The sequence below is a fragment of the Chinchilla lanigera genome, unplaced genomic scaffold (genome assembly GCF_000276665.1).
Source record: "Chinchilla lanigera isolate Chin_1 unplaced genomic scaffold, ChiLan1.0 scaffold00004, whole genome shotgun sequence".
NCBI lineage: Eukaryota > Metazoa > Chordata > Mammalia > Rodentia > Chinchillidae > Chinchilla > Chinchilla lanigera.
Genome location: NW_004955405.1, coordinates 19,276,553 through 19,298,462, shown reverse-complemented (window position 1 = coordinate 19,298,462; position 21,910 = coordinate 19,276,553). Strand labels below are relative to the sequence as shown.

At 32.9% G+C, this 21,910-nt stretch overlaps 1 protein-coding gene and 1 long non-coding RNA gene across 3 annotated transcripts in view; one reads left to right on the top strand and one right to left on the bottom strand.

Annotated features, from left to right (window-relative positions):
• The window catches only part of LOC102021620, a 47,490-nt gene extending 37,903 nt beyond the window's left edge, over positions 1-9,587 (top strand). Inside the window, exons 2-3 of the long non-coding RNA XR_001235414.1 lie at positions 7,628-7,776; positions 9,078-9,587. This is a non-coding gene — a long non-coding RNA (uncharacterized LOC102021620). The remainder of the gene's footprint in view (positions 1-7,627; positions 7,777-9,077) is intronic.
• The window catches only part of Ptprq (protein tyrosine phosphatase, receptor type, Q), a 194,715-nt gene that overhangs the window by 20,157 nt on the left and 152,648 nt on the right, over positions 1-21,910 (bottom strand). The window contains exons 35-38 of one of the 2 annotated variants that reach the window (XM_005374365.2): positions 21,186-21,314; positions 8,703-8,729; positions 7,971-8,052; positions 4,595-4,685 (exon numbers count right to left, since the gene is read on the bottom strand). In XM_005374365.2, coding sequence (XP_005374422.1) covers positions 4,595-4,685; positions 7,971-8,052; positions 8,703-8,729; positions 21,186-21,314 — 329 coding nt within the window. The remainder of the gene's footprint in view (positions 1-4,594; positions 4,686-7,970; positions 8,053-8,702; positions 8,730-21,185; positions 21,315-21,910) is intronic. The other variant, XM_013517925.1, reaches the window with a different exon arrangement.

The window sequence follows — 21,910 nt, the reverse complement described above, 5'->3', positions numbered from 1 at the left end:
AATATATAAATATATTTTCAGTATTTCATACAAATATTCTTAGAAAATTAACTACAAATTGTATGATATACAGTCTGCTTGGCAAGTTAATTTTAAAATTTATCTAATATTTTCGTACAAGCATAAATATCCCTAGCGCACTATTTTAAAAAGATAGGTCTTTGTTGCTTGAATATAATATACTTATTTTTCCCTCTGTAATGATTTAAATGATATCATTAGTTATTACAAAATGATGAATAAATATAATTGAATTTTTTGCATATATGCAGGAGTCTATCTGTAGAATACATTACCAGTTCTAAACTCACACCTCTCTTGTGCTCACTTTGGCAGCACATACACTAAAATCACATCAGCAATGTTGAAATATCCTGCCAAATGATTATCTAATGTTGTGAGCTCATACTCTGATCAGGTGAGCAATGCTATTTGTATTATAACAAAGAGGCAAATATCCTAACTTATGTTCTTTCCACAGATACAAATTGATGCTTCCTAGTATTTACACAATTTTCTTAAATATGAGTGAAATAGAGCTTCTTTGCTTATGTTTACAGGTCATTTCAAAAGTCTTTTCTGTTAATTGTATTTTCATACTTTTTATTTTTCTATTTTTAATAAATATTTTATGCTAAGACTATATGCAACTTTTTGTCATATCTCCTAAAAGTTTCTTTTATTGTATAATTTGTCTTTGATTCTACCTTGCTTTAGATAAATTTACATTATGTAATCAAATTGCTAATTTTTTATTATGGCTTCTTGGTTTTATGTCAACCATGAAAGTTGTCATATAAAGTATTCTTATTTTTACAAATTTTCTATAGCTTTTGAAATTTTAATAGATTTCTATGATTTACTTTAACATATTTCAAACTTTCATTTCATTTCATTTATTCTTTCTAAGAAATAAGAGAAATACCTTGTATTGTTTAGTTATTGTTATACGGAGCAGCCAATAGTTCTAATTCCTCGAGAATCTATGTTTACCCTGAGTCAAAAAACTGCCTTTATCATACATTAGATCTTTCTGTATACTTAGATATACTTTTAGGCCATTTGTTCATTCTCATTAATTAGCTTACCATTTATTTAACACAAATTTTCCAATTATTTTTCTTTAGAATATTTTAAGATGTTATATTTGCAACCCTGTATCCATTATTTTTCTTCAAGGAAAAGTATCAGACATTATGTTTTCCTATTTTTACCAAGTTTATGTTATAACTGGACTGGCCAGTGATAAGTTAATTAATCACAAGCACAGCATACTGTATCAGTAACTAAATTATTCTGAAGATTTTTGATGCTGTGGTTTTCATGGAAGAGAAATAGATAAAATAATAGGAATGGGTTTGAATTTCTGTAACTCTACCTCATACATAGGGCCTCGGGTAACTACTTAACTTTTCTAGTCTTTAGTTACCTTAATAGGGACATGTAGTTATAATATTTATTTTGTCTAATGTTGGTGAGGAAAACTTAACATGAAAGCTTACAGTAAGTGTTCAATACACATTTTCAAGTTCTCCAAGCTTAAGCATGTATGTTAAAATTATTACGACATATTGTTAGAAATTACCATTACCTATCTAGTCTGTTTAAATTTAGATGGGGAATATTTAAACAGATTTTGGCAAGTGACTTACGCCTCACAGATAACGAATTTTGTGGTGATCTGCTTTAATGACATTGTCGCTAGTTGTGTAACTCAGGAAGGGAAACCATCATGTTTTGACGCACTCGATATGCCCGTTTATAACTAGCTGAGTCAACAAGCTAAACTTTTCTTTGTGGCGCTGGAATATTAAGGTCATGGTGTCCTGTCAAATGGAGATTTGGAAGTCTCTTCTCCAACTATTTGTAGCTAATTCTAGACTCTAAAGCCTTGTAAACTAATATCTTCTAAAATGCACTGGGTATTTGAAATTCTCCTATACTACTGAGAGGAAACAAAGCACTTTACTTAGCTGGCTCAGGCTACACTTTAGATTCCACTAAAATTTATTCCTTATAGGGAGAGTGGTGTTTCTTCAGCTTTATGGGTTTTCCACAAGCACAAGGAGGTAAGATAGTTAGTCTAAATACCTTGTTTTCACTTGTGTTTGTGTGTCTGTGAAAGTGTATCTTGCTTCTAGAGGTGGCCATGATTTTACAGTTGGATTTCTAAACCAGGTTAGGGAAGTGTTCTTGTCATCTCCGGGGAGCAGATCCCAAGAGGCTATAACTTAATCTTACTCACTCAGAAAGTTAGCAGCTTGTATTTTTTATTGGTAATATTTTCAGTATGTAATGATAACTTTCATTGTGGGGAGTTGGTACATGGACATTACATATCTTGAGTTTTTTCATCCTCTTGGAAGAAATGTGTTGATGACTAGCCATCATAAGAACTAATATTTATTGTTCCGTGTGTCCCAGTAGTGGGCAAAGTGAGTGACAAGATCATTTCATGTATTTCTCACAGTAACCTTCTGGGGTATAGAACACAGAATAGTACAGGGTAATAACTAGAGAATTAATAGTAGACTACACCCTGGAAAGTCTCGTTATTTTGTGCTTTAACCTCGGATATGAACAATTGAGGCAGTTATATTCCTCAGTATAGATAATATAGATAATATAGTTATAATATAGTTATATTCCTCAGTATAGATAATATAGATGATAATGTATTGCAAGCTTAATAATAAAATATTGAAAAGTCATAGTAAAAATATCCTTTTCAGATCTCAAATTTTTTCCGGGCGTGGTGGTGCACACCTGTAATCCCAGCACTTGGGAGGCTGAGGCAGGAGGATTGTTTTAAATTCAAGACCAGGTTGTGCTACAAAGTGAGCTCAAGGCCAGCCTGAACTGCACAGTGAGACCCTGTCTCAAAAAGACAAAAAAGAAACTGTCTTTTTTTTTGGTACTGGGAATCGAACTCACAACCTTGTACTTGCAAAAATCTCAAATTTTATGCATTTTAAATTAGATATTCCTTGAACACAAGTTAGATATATGCAAATTACTGCTTACATATTAATATTAAATCAATCATATATGCAATATATAAAATAAATATAAATTACTCCACTCTAACTGTCCTTCAATCATAGTCCAGTATTTATTTTCCCCAAATACCACTGAATAAGCATGAAGTCGTGCAATTTTGTGCAGATGAATATATAAAATCATGGGGAATCCCCATTTAAATTTATAATACGTCTAACTCAGATTAACTCCCTGAAAAGGAGAACAAATGAAAATTTCAGAAAGGGCATAGTTTTAGAAATTTAGAACTGTGTTACTAATATCTCTTATTTTCTATAGCACAGTCTTATTTACGATCTTAACTTAAAGCCATTTACTTATACTTGTTACAGAAATAATTTCAGGCAATGCTTCCATCCAATCTTGCTTCTTAGAAAAAACAAATTGTATTAGATTACCACCTCCTATATCACATTTCTCTAAATTTGTTTCCTTTATGTGTAAGTTAGCCTCTAGTTCCAGAATGTTAGAATTTAGTCTGTTTCTTCTTATCCAACCCCTTCACGATTTTACATATTGTAAATATCCTTTAAATTCTTATCCTTTTAGATAGAAAAGTTCATTTTTAGGAAGTATAAAAGTTCCCCAATATACTTTTGAAAAGACTCAGAATGTAGAATATATAAAATATGTTAACTTTCAAATTAGGATTGATTGGTTGATTGAATTACTGGAATTGACCCAAGGAGCTCTACTGCTGAGCACTACACTGTAACCCTTAAAAAAAAAAACCTTTACTTTGAGATAGGGTTTTTCTAAATTGACCAGACTGGCTTTGAACTGGTGACCTTCCTACCTTAGTTTCCCCAGTGCTAGAGTTACAGATGTGTGCCACCATGCCCAGTTTAAAGTTAGGAATATTTTAAATCTCTACATTTTGAAACAAACAGTATGTCAGAGCATCAAAAAATCACTTCTTAATTTCTAATGTATTGAATCAAAATATTGATACAGAAGTGGCATCTGCTAACAAAATATGACACACCACTTTATATGTCACATTTTCCCCTTCACAGCATTGCTGATTCTTAAAGCAATAAAACTGTTTCTTTTTGCTTTGATGGAAAAATTAACCTGCCATATGGTGAAGCAAACCTCTGGCTCCTTTGTAAAACCAGTTTTGGTGAGCACACAATCACTCCGATCTTCAATTAGTGTTTTGCAAAACCTTTTTTAATGTTCTGTAAGGCTGTTACACTCTTATGGGGAAACTAATGCTCAAAGTCAAGTGTGAATTTTCTCCTTTCATTCGAGACTAGGTCTTTAGGAAGATGTGAAACAAGTTCCTTACGTGGATTAAATTACAAAGCTATGAAACCATTAGATCTACAGTTTCTTGCACCTGCATAAGTGACCTTTGTCTAAGCAAGCTCAAAACCATGTATATTAACTCTAATAAATATGAACAAAGTGAGTTACAATTTGCAAATCACCACTGAGAAAATAGATCATTATAGTTTAATATCTAATAAAACATTAAAGAAATATAGAAAGGTAGAATGGTGGACCCTTTAAAACCTCCCGTCGCTAAACCAGTAATAATAAATGCACATACATGGCTTTATGTTTGGAAAGCGGTTTTTCGTTCTATTCCAAGGGAGATCAGCATCAGTTGAAGAAAGATCCTGAAGAAACTTTGGTAATTCCTGTTAAATAAAGTAATTGCCAAGTTTACACTTAATCAAAGGGGCACAAAAAAATTCCCCGTAGTAAAGCACAATTCTTTATTCAAAATTTAAATTTCTAAATTAAAAACACAGCATAATGAAGGAACAAAGTCCAGTTAACAGCAATGAGTTTACCTAAACTTTCACCATTATGATCTGAATAATGTTATCAGTCGAGCTACTTCCCTCTCTTGAGATAATATCGGTGCAGACTGGGAAACCCCCAGAGGTAGCAACCATAATAGTGACCCCTTTTCTGCGTTACTCATGATTTCATGGAGTACACATTACTATTTAATATTTTAATGTCTACTTAGTAAGAAGAAGGAAATGATTTATTTTTTGTTTGTTCTTCTCAGGCAGTGCGATTTCATGCCTATTAATTGGTACAACAGCGGTCAGTTTAAGAAGATGCCAAAGGTCAATTCCTGTACCCGATAGGTATTGTTAAATTGATAGTGGAATTGTAAAGGTGCAATTAAGAGTTAACAGACACAGATAAATGGTCAGAAAGATCTGTTATTGACATTTGGGTGAAAAGTTATGATATCTGTGTACCTTGCTTTTTGTAATGTAAGTATCTTTGAGGAACTTAGCGCAAGAAATTAGATTCATTACTTTGTTGAGCTGATGATTTATCTTTATTAAACGTATAGTTTTCCATTTTAGAAGTCTCAATTCTCAAATTCTTTTTTAAAAGTTAAAATGTGTTTTTGTATTTTTTAACATCATTTTAAATTATTTCTTTTAATTCAATAAATCTCCCATTTCAGTTTTTATACAAAAGTAAACCTGGAGAGTTGCTGAAATTTGGGTAGGAAGGATCAATAGTGTAAGCATCTCAATTCCAATGCCTTATCACCAAAGGCTCAGAAAACCTTTTTTTTTAATGAAATGAAACCTACTTTGAAGATAACAATAAGTAATACAACAACCATTGTTAATTTCCTATCATCTTGTTTTGAAATTCTGTATCATTTTTATAGTATTTGTGTTGTTTTGTTTCTGTCTTTGTTATTTTGTTTTTGTTCTTCCCTCTTTAAAATAAAAAAAAATAAAAAGATTAACTTCAAAAAATACAAAGAAATGAAACCCAGAACAGCTTCCTCAAGGCTGTGGGAATGCATAAAAAGGGGAAAAGAAAGGTGTGCTGGAAATTGATTGAAAAGTAGTACCTGTGTTATGTAATTATTTTACATAGGTTTCCATTTATAGATTGAAGTGACTGCCCTTTACAAGCAGTGCCCAATTACCAGGCTGATTGTTTGGGCAGTAATGTTACACTGGGCGGCCTTACTCGGATTAGGGTACACAAGGGCTCAGCGATCTTCTCTAACAGCTTCTTCTCCTACAGTTTGGTCTGTTTTCAGTGGGATTCCAGGAAAGTTAGACTGCTCTTTCTCCTTTTCCTTTTGCATCTAATCCCTCTGAAATACAGTTTCCACTTTCTCTTCTCATTGGACTTCCACTCAACTTAGGTCAACTTTTTTATCCAAAGGTCAACTTTTTTCTTCTTCCTTTTTTTAATTAGTGTATATTTGTGATACAAAATAAAAACATTCATCATGGGGAATTGGTATATATACATATTACATCCTGATCCTCTTTACTGATATTTCCTCTCCCTTCCCATTTTCCCCACTCCCCAGATTCGCTTCCCATATCCACAAAGTCAACCTGCTGTATTAAATCTGTCCAGAATTGACCCTTTCTTCTTTATATATACCTCTATTACATATAGTGTAATTGTAGTTTTAAAAAATATATGTCTATAGCTCTTATCATAATATGAGCTTCTTTGTGATAGGAATTACCATCAGAAGAGTTAATTCTTGCTCAAGGTATTGTTTACATACTGCATATATTCAGTCCTTTTAGTATTCACACCTCCTTGAAGGAGACATTTTCATGTTACCAACCAGGACCTTGAGGCACAGAGAGTTTAAGTAATTCGTCCAAGAACACTTAGCTGGTAAATGCTGCACTGCTCATATCTGTGTGCCAAATAAAATGCTTACCATATTGAATATAGGCATCCAACATATATTTGTATATTATGACATGATAATTTTGCATTAACATACTTAATAAAGCATTAGGATTTTTTTTACATGTTAAAAAAATGACCTCCAAAAAAGTTAAACTAGAAGCTTTCTCTCTATGTGAAAATATTTCTGCTAATAAAACTTTTTGTCCACTGCAGTCATGCATGATGTAATTCTATTTGCTTGTATTCTACTGAAATTATACTTTTGCTCCAGAAAGATTGAGAGTTCTCACTGTATAAATGCTAAGGAAAATTTTATGGTTCCATTGATTTTGTTAAGTCCAGACCCACACTGCTTAAGAAGCATAACCAAAAAGCCGCAGGAAATACCATTAATCTTCTCACATTTTTGTTATTGTTCCCTGAGAGACTGAAGTATTACAATCCTGAATTATTAAAACCAATTGTTTGAGTCTTTGTTTTATAAGTTCACACATTAAGAAATGCATAAAAACAGAATAGAGTTTTTACCGATATGTAGAAACCTACTTAATTTTTATAAAATTATCCTCTAAGTTAGGAAAGATGCTCAGCCTTAAAGTAGGTTACAGATCTAATATATCCATTATGTTTTAAATGCTTTCAATTTTGTAGATATATAAAATGCTAAAACAACTTTTAACTAATTTTATGTATCTCTATAATGTGATATAGCATTTACTCCATAGTAAATTAAAAATAAGCCTTGTAAAACGAAGACATTACGTATTTTTTTTTTTTTTACTTTGGAATAGATCTAGAAGTAATATTATTGTTATAGCTTCTGAAAATATCCAGTTCTGTTGTCGTATTTTTCTATGCCTTTAATGTAAACTAAGCGGACAAATATAAAATGGAATTAGTGTCTAAATCTGAAGTAATTATTTAAATATAGAGCTACAAACTAAAAATTGTCTACAAACAAAAACTGAGGACTACATCACTCTAATTTCACATCTGCATCGGGATGAAGGACCAGATAAGGCAGGCAGACAGTCACTGAGGAGGAGGTCTGAGGAAGAGCACCCCTTTCTGACACTGTAGGTGAGTAATTCTGATCAGGTTGCACCACAGGCTGCCCAGTGTAACGTTACTATCCAAACAATCAACCTGGTAATTGGGTATTGATTATCAAGGCGAGAGTCCTTCATGGCCTTGCGTGCTTAAAATGGACATGAAATGTGACACATGAAACGACTGGAGGTCTTGTAATGTTGTGACAACTGCTGGTTACATACCAAAAATTCTTCTTGAAACTTTAGGTTGTTGTTTGTGCAAAGCTCTTCAACATGTTGCAGGAAGGATTTCTTGCTTATTGGTCTCCAAGTAAAGAAAGGTATAAAATGAAGTCATGTTAGATCATATTTTTTGCTCTGGCTGCACTGTTAACACTTAAAGGAGAAACACTTCACAGACCACAAGCAACATGTTCCTTTAAAGCCCCTCTGTCATGTTTATAAAGATAACTTTCTTCTTTTTAAGTTCACTTTCTCTGCACTGACAGTACAAAAAAAATTCTTTCAATTTTTCAGTGACTTTAAACGAAGGATTAAACATTTTAATGAATAAAGTTTTTCAAGTAAATGTAAGAGCATAAAGTTATCATTGAATCTGAAAGCACATAATACCTCTTTGTCATAGAGACAACATTTTATACATCACAAGGTTTTAGAAGATATAAAATATTGCAGTGACCTCATTCTCATAATGACATGGTTTTTAAGCCCCAAGGAGTTTAAATATCCCCATATTACTTCTCAAGCTAAAATACAGACATGCAGGCTTCACCCTAGAGAGAGAGAAAGCATTTCTCCAGTTACCATGCAATTAGTCATGCTTTTATGATTTATATCCAGCTTAGAGGGGTTTTCTAACAAACATACAAAAAGGGAACCACACAATAAGATTCATTGAGTCAGTGAATCTAAAGTCAATATTCAAAAAAGAAGAAAAGTATTTCACAAACTTACTTGATGGATTTTCTATAACTAAGTAACCTGCAACAGAGATTGTGTTAAATTCATTGTAAGTGGGAAGGGACAGGTCATTCTGAAAGAGTTCTAGATTAAAATCAGAAAACTAATAAATCAGTCCTGTATAATGCATTATGCCTTTAACATGTAATCATTATTTTAAATTCTACTTCTTTTTAAAAAATGACTTTTACTTGGATTCAAATATGAACAAATAATATTTTAGCTTCTTTCTGCGAAGTTGTTATTTTACAGTACTGTTAAGCATGTTTTGGACATTGATTGAAAAGCAGGTAAGTTTTTAATATAATGCATTGTACATAGTGGTCTAAAAGAGGGATGTAACTTAAAAAATATTCTCTTTATCTTTAGATAGAGCTGAATCTGGAAGAATGAACCTGTAAAAAATGACATCATATTGCTCAAGCCTTCTTTCATGAGTGACTTTAGATGAATATACAATCGCAACAAATCTCGACAATTTGTTACCTTTTGTGATATGTCATTGACCAAGTTACTTATAACTGAAAACAGCTTAATGATTTTAACAGCATAATAGATTATGCAACACACAAACTTAAGAATGAATATATTATTAGTGAAATGGTTATCATGCACAACAAATTTACATTGCAACAACTACAGAAGGCATAAATATATGAAATCAAGAGAACTTCAAAATTTTGCATTCTAAATAGTGCTAAGAAGGATTTTACATAATTTTTTAAGAGAAAAGTATAAGATGTGTTTGTTTGTTTTCATTTTTTGAGACATAAAGTCTCACTGAATAGGTCAGGGGATCTGTGGGCTCACTATGTAGCCAAGCTGGCCTCAAACTCATGGCAATGCTCCTGTCTTAGCGTCATGAGTGCTGACATTACAGGTGTGCCCTACCACACTTGGAGAGATGTGGGTTTTTTTGGACCTGAAAACTCAGGACCTTGTCCTTACCAGGCAGGCTTTGTGCCCCAGCCCCTGATGTGGGTTTTTTTTCTTTAATAATAGATGAATGAGAGAAAATAATTAGATTTTAAAAAAACATAGCGAACACTTTAGAAATAGTCACAAAGAAGTATGTACAATGAGAAAAACATGAATTAATATTTCATTACAAAAGAGGAATTAGTGAAAAATAGGGCTGATGGCAGAGCCATTATGAAGCATGATAACAGACTTCTCAGTCATAATGAGTATCCTCAGGGAGGATATATCTCCCAGCTTCAGAGGGTATAAGCTGGTGTAGCATCCTTTTATCAAACATGGTGTCAAAGTGCCAAGACAGCAATGGCTAAATAAAGAGTCACGATAAATAAGATTAAATGTTTCCCACAATATCCTAGAGTAATTTTAAGAAGGTAATAGAGAACTTCTGACCTTAATAGATAGCTATAGAGATAGATGAATGGGCTATCGAATCAGAAGAACTCTCGATTTGGGAAAGGGAAAAGAGTGTCTGAAAACTGGAGATGTTTGTGACACAGTAATAGATGCAATTGTGAAAGAGAAAGCAATCAATCCCTGTTGGAAATAATTACCATCTAGCTAAGAGCAACAAGAAGAGACACAATGATGAGTTAGACTCACACTACGTATTCCCCCTTAGATAACTGGTGATCCAAGGTTTCTATACAATCATAGGAAAGGAAAGAGTATCGGGTGGGGCAAACCCTAAGTGAGCTTGTCATAAACAACTAAGATGTTTGAATTAGCAAGATGTGTTTCCCTGCTACTGCATGGATGTAAGAAGTCTTGACCTAAGTGAAGATTACTTACAGGGAATGCTGTGCTGTTTGAGATTGGTTAAATTCAAACATGCTACACTGCATTTAGTAACACATCTACCTATTTAAAGATAGAATGCCAGGACTCAGGGAAGGGTTTCTCTCTTTCCCCAGAAGGTCATGAATTATTTGAGGTTGTATTGGGAAAACATTTTTGCTAGGGTAACTGCAATCTAATATAGACACAAGTTTCCGGGAAGCCTTCAATAAGTAAGAATCAGTACACATTTGTGAAATCTCCAAAAGACATTAAACAAAAATAATAACATCAAAGAATAAGCCATAAGTAGCTAAAGCATTCATTTTATTATTCACAACTTTTATCTTTTTTCAATAATAACTTCTAGTCTTCATTTGAGAATAACTAAAATACATTTTTTAAACCCATTTCTTTTCAATGGAAAACTCTATAGAAATTTTAATTTTACTGTTTGTATTTTATTTTGCATTTGAAAGCCCCCTCCTAAAGATTCCAATTTTAAGCCACAGCTGGCTAAGTATTGACTTTGGGCGGATATATGTAAATTCTCACTATGTCTGATGGCCTCACTGACTTCAAATACTGGCTTCAAAAGATGGCAACTACGTTATCTTGAGCAAGTTACTTTATCTTTCTGTTCTTCAATTTCCTAATTTGGGAAATAAGGGAAGTATACATAAATCAAAATGATACATGTAAAGTGCTTGGATTAAGCCCTTGGTTTTAGCAGCAAGGAATATAGGTTACTACTATTAGTATTATGATTGCTGTTTCTATTTTTTTTTGTCACACAAGCTGCTCCTGCTCATATTACTCTACAATTAACACTGATATAAAGAAGAAACTTTTTGTGATTTCCAAAACAATATTTTAAAAATTTGACTCAAAAGTGGCCAGATTAAATTGTGCTAAATGAAACAGCAAGATCTCTATTGCATTTTTTAGTAATCAGGGCCCTTGCATAAACAGTAGTCTCAAATACCTAGACTTCAGATCCAAGTTTGCCAGTTCTCAGTTCAAGGTCCCAAACACACCATCAATATAATTAATCCAGTTTTTATACAATCATCTGAAACATTTCTAAACATGCCCACAGTTCTGTCATTATTCCCTGCAACTCACTCTTACATATGTTGCCTACAGTCTATTTTTTGACATTCCTCCTCTCAATTTGATTACTCTTTCAAGTATTGTCCTCACAAGAAAATTCTACTTATATCTTAAAATCTGATTCAGATGTTAACTTCTGGTGGACCTTACAATGTTTTACATGAGATAAAATAACGTTTCCCTTCTGTATAATAAAATATCAAGGACGAGTCATCTACCTTGTGGTATTTGAGTACATGCACTAAAGATCTATGCATTAGGTTCACATACACTTAATGGCTTGGACAGGATTAACACTCAGCTTACTGCATATTCCTCCTAACCTTACTCATGGTAAGATTAATGAATCCATCATTATTAAATACAAAATATAATTCAAAAGCTTTAGATAAGCATGATCAATAGATCCATCAATATGGAGTACATGGTCTAAAAAAAACCCATATCAGATCATCTAATACTAGAAGCTAACTATAGAGTGCTAAGCACTTTGTTAATTAGATATGAGAACAATAAAACTGATCTTGCTGGGGCTGGGGATTTAGCTCAGCGGCACAGCCCCTGCCTGGCAAAGGCAAGGTCATGAGTTCGATTCAAAAAAAAAAAAAAAAAAAAAAACTGATCTTGCCTACTCAAGATGCTAACTGTAAAAAAGAAGGGGAAGAACATTATATTTTGTCTTTGTTCTCTTTTCTGTCACTTTCTACCTAAACCCTCTGACTTCATGTAATTTGTTCTTCATACTTATCTGGACAGCTAAAATTGAGAAGACATTTTGTTACAAATCATTGGTTTTAAGTAAAAAATTAGATTCCCTTATCCCATTGTCTATATAGATCACTGCTTTAATGCTGAGCTTCATGTTGTATGGGTGTATCTATCCGTTAAGTACTGGTTGCATTCTAAATTTACACTTCATTGAGGTTTTATTTTTTAATTTATTTATTTTTTTGTCTCACTGTGCAGTTCAGGCTGGCCTTGAGCTCACTTTGTAGCCCAGACTGATCTCAAACTCGCAATGATCCTCCTACCTCAGCCTCCTGAATACTGGGGTTACAGGTGTGTGTCACCACACCTGGCTTCCTTGAAGTTTTAAACTTTTATTTTTAAATAGCAAAATCTATTAATTTGAAAGTTTTATACAATTAGAAAAGGTGAGACATGCTATGAAAGAAATGCATTAATTATTCACTAATGAAATAATTTAATGGTGATTTAAGTGTTCCTTCCTTGTAGGAACAGTTAGTTAGATGCACATTAAAAAGTCTCACAGGGGCCTGGGGATTTAGCTCAGTGGCAAAGCGTCTGCCTGGCAAGCGCAAGGTCGTGAGTTCGGTTCCTGGTACCAGAGAAAAACCAAAAAAATAAAAATAAAAAATCTCACAGGAATTGGTGTACATAAAAATCAACAGTGTTTATTCAGGAGTACTGTTTTAAGATCAAATGATCTGAGGAGACATTCAAAGTCAGATAAAAATTTATTTTCATTTAACATGTTAAACCCTTTTTTTAAAATGCTAAATGGACATTTTTAGACTGAATTAACACTTTATTTGCTTATGTAAATGAAGGTTACTGTCAAATGATATTCAGTTCATTAGTGGATAAATCAATTTGGGTATTGTCCAGATTTCAATATGATAACTGACCACTTTCCAATATAAAGGGCTAAACACTATTTTATTACATAAATCTTAGCTGTCTTAAGTCCTATGTTTTTTCGTGGAAGTGGGTATTATTTCACACCTGGGCTCATTTCTTTAAAGTCTATCAAAAACTGAAATTCCACTCAGATTACTCTTGATGGATCTAGAGAGAAACCATTTATTTATGTTGGCAGTGGCGATTGAAGGCAGTGCTGTCACAGAGACTCAGCTTTCTTCCAAGATCAATTAGCCGAAATCTACAGGGAATTAAAATAAAGTCCTAATAGAGAGCCACAGATGATAGCCTATAGATGAGAAGCTTAAATTTGTATTACCAGAGGCATAGGACAGATTGAGAAGCTTTATTTTTTTTACTTAAACAGTTAAGTCAGGTTAAAAATAAAACAAACTCAAATTTATTGCCTTGATATTTTATGTATTTATAGACAATATACACTAACTATTCAAATAACAAACTTTTGAAGAATCTATCTTTCTGGAAAACTATGTTAACATTTTCCAAGTTTTGTAAAATATTGAATGTGATCTTTCAGTTTATATATTTCATCATCAGTACTCAAAATTTTTATATTGCTACTGCTGCAGTAACATTTTATTATTTATCCAAAGCATTTACTGGAATGCTTTTAGAGATATCTTAATTTTTTCATTGATTTCACTTGTTCTAGGTTTTTAAATAGTGCTCTTTCAGATTTTTATTCTTTTACCTGATCACCAATAAGTTTTTCTTGTTCTCAATATAAACTAAAAATATTATTCTAACCAATGCCTGGTTCTCTACAACAGATTCTAAAACTCCATCTTAAAAGGGAAATATACCACATAATCACTAATATAATACTTTTCTCAATTAGAAAAATAATCAGTGAGTAAGTGATATCTAGTACTTTCCCAACATGTCTTCTCATCTCTGTAAGTATAAATCATTAGGAGGAGCATGAACGATTTGAATGGCAGTTCATTGGCAGTGTTCCTTCCTTTTTTATGGTGGTATTTCCAGTGCCTGGCAAATGATAGGGACCCACTTCAGATTTCTTTCATTCTCAAAAAGTGGATGGTCTTAGACTGAGACAAGAGTGCAAAATTCTTTCTGATCGTCAATGGGCTGAGGTGAGATTCCCATTGTGGCAGGAGTCAAATTTGCCTCTTTAACTAGGCCTCTCCACACCAGTACATTTGAAAATAAATTCTTGACAGATGTTTTATTTCACCAGCCATGTATTTTAAATTAAAACCATGGGCATAATTTAGTAATCTCAAGGGCAATGGGGAAGAAGCAGAGAAAGAGAGGAGAGATTGCTGACAGCTGTGTGAAGAAGTGGACAAGCATTCTCAGCAAAGACTTAATGAACAGGAGATAGAAAGCATCTCACAGTCTAATAAGATCTTAGAGCCTGAGCTATTCACTAGGATGGCAGGTAAGCAGTGAAGGTCCTTAGAAAACTTGGAGATGAGCTATTCTTTAACTGACATGATATATCTGGGGTTGTTCTATAAAGGTTGTGGTTAACCTAAACTATGAAGTTCGGCTGTATCAAGGTAAGGGCTGAATCTGAAAACACACTATTCTCTAGTTATAGGAAAGAAAGTTTGGTAATAGAGACACTCAATGTTTGTAAAAAGGGAGGTATTTTCCCGAGGAACTAAAAGCACGTTGTGAGAAGAAAACTTTAGAAGTAAAATGATTCTGCTTTATGATGATGAAGAAAGACATTTGACAGAGCTGCTCAACCAGAGCACTTGTGAGACTGGAATGGCTAGAGGTCAGCTTTGAGTGCTGGTTGGAAATGTGTTTCATGTGATGCGATCAATTAAATCTTTAGTCCAATATCATCTTACTTTGACAATTTTTTGATCCTTTCAAGCATATAATATAAAGAAAATGTGTTCTCATAAAACTGTTTTAATTCTATCCTTGGGAACTTGTTCATTAGTTAATCTGAAGTGGAACAACATTACTTATTATTCCAAAATGCTGAATGTGCTTAGAGAAGAAACAGGGCTGGCTTCCTCTGTTTTAATTACAGTTAGTTCTATGCATGGTCAACCAGAATGTCAGGAGTATTGACCCAATCCAGATTCACAGCTCATGGAGACTGACTCTTCTTTTTGGTAGATTTGTGATTTTGAAATCAAAAGCATCTTAATTCTCTGCCTCCATTTATATCCTTTGCATGAAGAAAGGTATTACCTCTGGGACACTAAATCAATGCTAGGGTCTCTACTAATGTTGATATTCTGCTATGATGTGTCAAGAAATTTTTGTGCTCTGATACAAATGGCATGTCTGGCCATCAAGGGAGTTCCTAAAGCATGCACAGTTGGCTACCTATGGGTCTGAGAAAAGCAGAAGTTCTAGGAAATATATCAGTCTGTCTAGGAGCCAGAGAGGCAGATAACAAGAAATGTTATTTTCCAGCTCCTCAGAGATTACCATCTACAGTTGCAGAAATGAGCTCATCTGAAGTATGAATCCAGACTCCACCCATGAGATGGACAGTTCTGATCTTATGTCATGGTAATAATAGAACAAGAAGCCTGTAAAGAAATCTAGGTGAAAACTTAGTTTACTATCAAAGCTAACACAACACGAGAACACAGCAAATTCCCAAGACATGCACAGGAGGCATCAGTGTGCATTTTGATAAGATTAACTTTATCGCATCAATAGCATGCAGTTTTATGAAAGCTACTCTGTAAATAGGAAGCATTTTTTGGCTTTGAAAAATAACATATTAAGCAACAAAATGCTCAATATCATGTATTTTGAAATACAGAACACACCACCTGACAAAATTAACAGCACAGCAGAGCTCCGTATTGCCACGTAACTTACTGGATGACAAAAATCTCCTTGCGTCTAAAGAAAAACGAAGAGTATCTGGAAGTAAAGATTCATTATTTATTTAGTATTTGAAACATATCGCATGCTTTTAGATTTGCTACTACCCTAACATGGACATTAGGTAAGCTAAACTTCGTTTTTCTTTATTTCTTATAGTCTGGATTCACTTTATTTTGTGACTGCTTTCAAAGATAGGTTAAGGGGCTGGGGATTTAGCTCAGCAGCACAGCGCCTGCCTGGCGAGAGCAAGGTTGTGAGTTTGATTCCTGGTACCGGAAAAAAAAAGAAAAAGAAAAAAAAAAAGATGGGTTAAGACAGTGAAAAATTGACCCAAATCTACCAACGGTGGTGACAAATACATACAAACTATTTTATATACAGTTTCACATATCAGTCAAGGATAACATATTCTTACTGAAACAAAAATGAAAATTACGCTACTATAGACTTTCCAGTTTCTGCAAGTTTATCCTTCACGAAAAAGCCACTTTTTCTCCCATGGGATAGTAAGTAAAGCAAAAGCAGTAGATCTTTCTTTAAAATTATTTAAAGCATGGAAAAAGTTGTTGCAGAATAACATTTGTCCTTGTCTAAGAGACTTTACATTGATCTCTATTTTGCTTCAGAGTTAAACATAGTGTACATATAAACACAAATGTAGCTGTATCTTGATACCTCAGAATCAGACACACTGGACTAGCATCACGGATCTTCTTTTTACTAGACATATGACTCTGGACTATTACTTAAACAATTTAAATATATTGTAATCTGTACATATAACCTGTGATCTATCTGTCTGTCTGTCTATCTGTCTATCTATCAATCTATCTATCCATAATCTGTAATCTGTAAATTGGGGACATGAGAACCTGCCACAAATGATTACAAAAGTTAAATGAAATCATTACATGCAGTGTGATTATGTAATAATTGCTCACAAATAGAAGCAATTTCCATGCTGGCAAATTCTATTTGTGAAAGTAGACTTGGATTGTTTTTAATTTCAAAAAAATAAATAACAATATCTAATGTATTTTGATTTCAACTGACAGTGCACATGTATGAATTCTTTAAAGTAGCAAACTTCCCAAAGACAATGATGCATTTAACAAAAATTTAACTTGCATATCTCTAAAGATATTAGAAAAAGAAAGTTTCCATTAAAAATAGCAATTATACAAATCACTCAAACATTTGTTTCATTCTGTTGAAAATCTTAGTTCTATCCTTGATTACCGGTTTGGGCATTCAAACTTAAAATAATATGCAATTGCATTAACTCAACTAACATACACAGGTAAATAAATGTAAAATATGTACAAATTTTTTGGAAAAAATTTTAGAAACCTATAAGAAATTAAATTTCTGTCAATATTTACATTGTTTTACTACTTTTTTTCCTGATTTAGTTACCAGAGAAAATAAAACTTCCGTAACAAGTATGAAAAAGAAGATAATTAAAAATAAATTAAAGCAAATCTTTAACTTGTGAAAATTCTGCTGGGTTATTTAATTTTCTTGAAGGCAATTTGTGTTACAAATAAACCAGTTACAGACAATCCTCAGCATCAGTCAACCTTGTGATTTTAAAGCAACAGGTCTGTGTCTTACCTCTTTGTGTCTACCGATCATGCCAACAAATACCAAATTCTCCTAGAAATCCTCCTCACTCAATAGGCTAAGTAAGTGGCCATGTTTTGTAGAAACCATCACAAAAGGTGCTTTGTTTATCAGAGAACAAAATCCAAAGGTCATTTCCATATTTGGTGAGTGTGGAATGTATGATAGCCAAAATATTAAATATCATTTCTAAAAAAGTATATTTTGTATAGCCTCGCTTCAATATAATATAAAATGTACACTTTTATAATATAAGTATCAGCCTAACTAAGAATGCAGAACATTCCCATAGCACATTCCTAAATGTTCTCATGGAATTAAGAAATACTAAATTCTAACTTGACTTCTGTTCTCCTTTGGGAAGAAAAAGCATAATGTGGGAGAATGTTTCTTCAAATGCTTCATTAAAAACGATGGAAAACAATTAAATAATGAGAGATTACACATAAAAAATCTCTGGGTGGGCTTTAAAATGTAAGCAGAAAACATAACATAGTTAACTAATTTCTTAAATATAAAACTGCAACACTTTAAAATAAGTTAGTACCAAATGCTGTTTTTGTCAATTGTTAACTCTCTAAAATTAATATTTTAATTATTGATTAGATGTCCTTTTCTTATCATTTCTCTTTTGGCCACATGAAGGAACACTAAGGAAAACTCATTTTACTATGAAAAGTTTGGTAGACTGGAAGAAAAAGGACATATCTAAAATTCAAGTAGAAGTTACTATATGTATGTTAGGTGGATAGATTCAAAGAAAATATGTTTCCCAGAAGACAATGAAGACATGGAGTAAGACGTCAAACTACATAGGGAGCTAACTTGAACTCAATTCTTCATTTCCAAAATCTACAATTTGACAAGGTCTTTTTTTTTTTTTTTTTTCTTTTTGAGACAGAGTCTTGCTGTGCAGTTCAGGCTGGCCTTGAGCTCACTTTGTAGCCCAGGCTGGTCTCGAATTCTCAGTGATACTCCTGCCTCAGCCTCCTGAGTACTAGGATTACAGGGATGTGCCATTATGCCTGGTGAGATTTAGGTCTTTTGAGAATAATGAAGACTTACAAAGCTCTATCGAAGGATAGGCCCTTATGTGTATGTACGTGTAGCTAATTATTTTCAGCTATTATGTTTTCTTAGTCTGTTGTCAAGTGACATAAAAAATCATATATCTCTGTAATAAAGTTAATACTCAACAACTTAGTTGTTATTTTAATAAAATTTTTATAATAAATCCAGCAAAGCATATTATTATGTACCCTTGGTACTACAAACACATATATTGTATCATAACAAGAAAATAAAAAAGTGAAAAACAGAAATGTGTACTTTCAGTTTTGCTATTGTTATAATAAATATTCATTTTCTATGGTGTGAAAAATAAAAATTATTCAAAATATTATTTAACGTCTGCAGCATTTTACAAATAATATAATATATAAATAAATATAGAATCAGGAAAATAAATACCAAGGAGTCAAGATCAGCCCTTGGATTATAAATACCCTACAATAAACAGTCTGCAGAATTCCTGTGCACATTCTGTGACCCAAAACTTCTCGTAGCTGCAATGACAGTCATTGTAAAAAACAAAACCCCAAAAAAACCTTATGATTTTTTCATAATGACTTAGTGTTCACAAGTGGAGGATGGGACAAGATGTAAAAACACATAGCTGAGGAAAATGAACCTCATGACAGAGTTTCAACAGCCTAGAATAGCAACATCTTTGATACAGAATACTTTGTCCCATACTGAGTATGTTTTTCATTTTGTTATGCTGTACTTCCTTAAGATTTACTTACTATGAACTTTGAGAGAGGGGGATTAATAAAGATTCTTTTCTGAAAAAGTGAAAGTGCTCTACAATGGGCTCCTTGAAGTTCACATTTTTTTTTACAGTCAATTGAACTTTTCAAGTGATTAAAATTAATTGCACAGAGAGAGCCAAAGTTATCCCTATATACTGTCAGTTGTACAAGAAAGGGACAAGAGAGAAACAGGGGCTCCTGGCTTGTGAAGGCACCATAGATAACTAAAAAAGGTATGGAAGAAGTGAAAAAGGAAAGAATTTCTGATTCAGTTGGTCCTTTATGGAAAACGCAGTAATTTTCTTCTATTTTGCGGTGTGACTTGTTGAAGACCAGGACAGAGCCTTGTACTAGTAATGTCCTAGAGTTTCTATGATATGGTTTGGCTTTGGTGGTAATGCTGGTAATGTATTGACCTCTTATACATAGTTTTTCTTATGTGAAAGTTATATCCCAAGTAATATTTAATCACCTTATACTTGTCTTTGGATCACTACATATTTATGGAAGGGAACAAACTAACAGAATATAAACAACGATCAATATCCAAATGTTTAAAATTAAGTTTTCATATCCTATGAAACAAAATTTCTTGCAATTTAGTGATAATGCTAAAAACCATTTTATAGCACTTGGAAGGACACCAATCCTTAGGTGATACTTCCCACTTTAGCACATATTAGAAATTTTTAGACATGCTGGAAGTATACTTACAAGTCAACATATTAGGTGAAGACCAACTGTGATAAATGACAGCTTCAAATGATGAATTATTTTTAACATTCAATATATTTAATGACCAACTTTAAAAATCACAGCAATTTCAAAATGAGAGTTATGCAATACTTTTTAATAATCTAATACTTATAAGCATCACATATTATTGGATATTATAAGAACACAAGCTGTCAAGACAGCCTGATGATAGTATTTATGAAGAATTTGATGGATTATCTTAATAGGTAAGTTTAAAATACACCATTTTGAATAATGTATAATACTTCTAAAAGGTGAAAGATTTATACGATCTGAAGAGAAACCAGAGTTATAATACTATAAAAAAAGATTTAAAATAATTTTTATTTAAAGCTAAGCACTTTACTATTTCTAATACATATCAATGAAATGCTTATGTACACAGTTATACTTCTCTTTTAAAGGTAAATTTTTACTTGGTGTTTAAGTTTTAAATACTAAGCAATTTTAAAAATGAAAATATCATATATAGTTTAGATTTACTGTATATTTATATTAAAATAAGGAACTATAAATGTTATGAATGTAATTAAATTAAAGTTATAACTTAATTGTGAACACTTCTCAAAAAAAAACTCTGATGTACCAGGAATCTATCATTAAATCTGAGAAATTACTTATTAAACAGTGTTAAAGGTTTAAGGTGTAAAAATATTTGTCTCAGAGAAAAACTCTTGCTTGAACATTATAGTCCCAGGTTCATACTGAACTCAAAATATTAGGAAGATTAAGTGATTCTCTGAACACCAGTGAGAAGTATGTAGGAGACGGAGGTCACCCTTTGAAAGAAGATCCCTGTGACCTGTGTAAATTGGAGCCCCACAAGCACTTCCAACAAGCATAGGTCAAGACAGGGTCATGGCTCCAGGTCCTCTGGACCACCGTTCACCCAAAGGAGTGTGCTCACCGCGTTAATCTCTCGTCCTTCAGCTCAAGGTCCGCCACTGTGATGAGCTGATCCAGCTTGAATTTAGTGTCAATGGTTTCTGCATCCCGAGGAGAGTATGTACCACCTTCTTTCTGCTTCTGTCGAATTCTAAAACAAGGGCAGTGAAGCCCAAGAGGGGAATGTCATAGAAAACATATGAAAGGTTTACTTTTCTTTCAAGTAAATACCATTAGTAGAATACTTCCTTTGTTATAATCATGTCTCAGAATATGTGGCAACTTTATAACTTCTATTTCTTTTATCTGTTTGAATTTCATGGAACCTACTCAAATATCTTCTTCAAACAAGATGTTTGACACCCCAAATTTAATGAGATTTAGTTGATCAAGGCCTGAACAAAGGGCACATTTAAAATACAGAGTAGTAAAACTGAGGCTGTGGCCTGTTTCTCCTCTCTCCAACTGTGTCATTGATTTGTCATAGAAAGAAAATATATCAAAGTAGAAACTAACACTTATGTTAAAAACAATGCATTGTTTCTGCATGCTGAAGTATATTTGCTTGCATGCAAATACATAAAAATTGTTTTAACTGTGTTAGTGAGGTTTTATGAAAATATTAAGAAGTATATACTATTATCTTTGCTTACAATTAGAAAACTGAGGTTCAGGACTGAAAGGCACATGAATCTTAGGATTAAGCTAAAGTCTTTTCATTTTAAACCAATAAATTCAGTGTTTCTA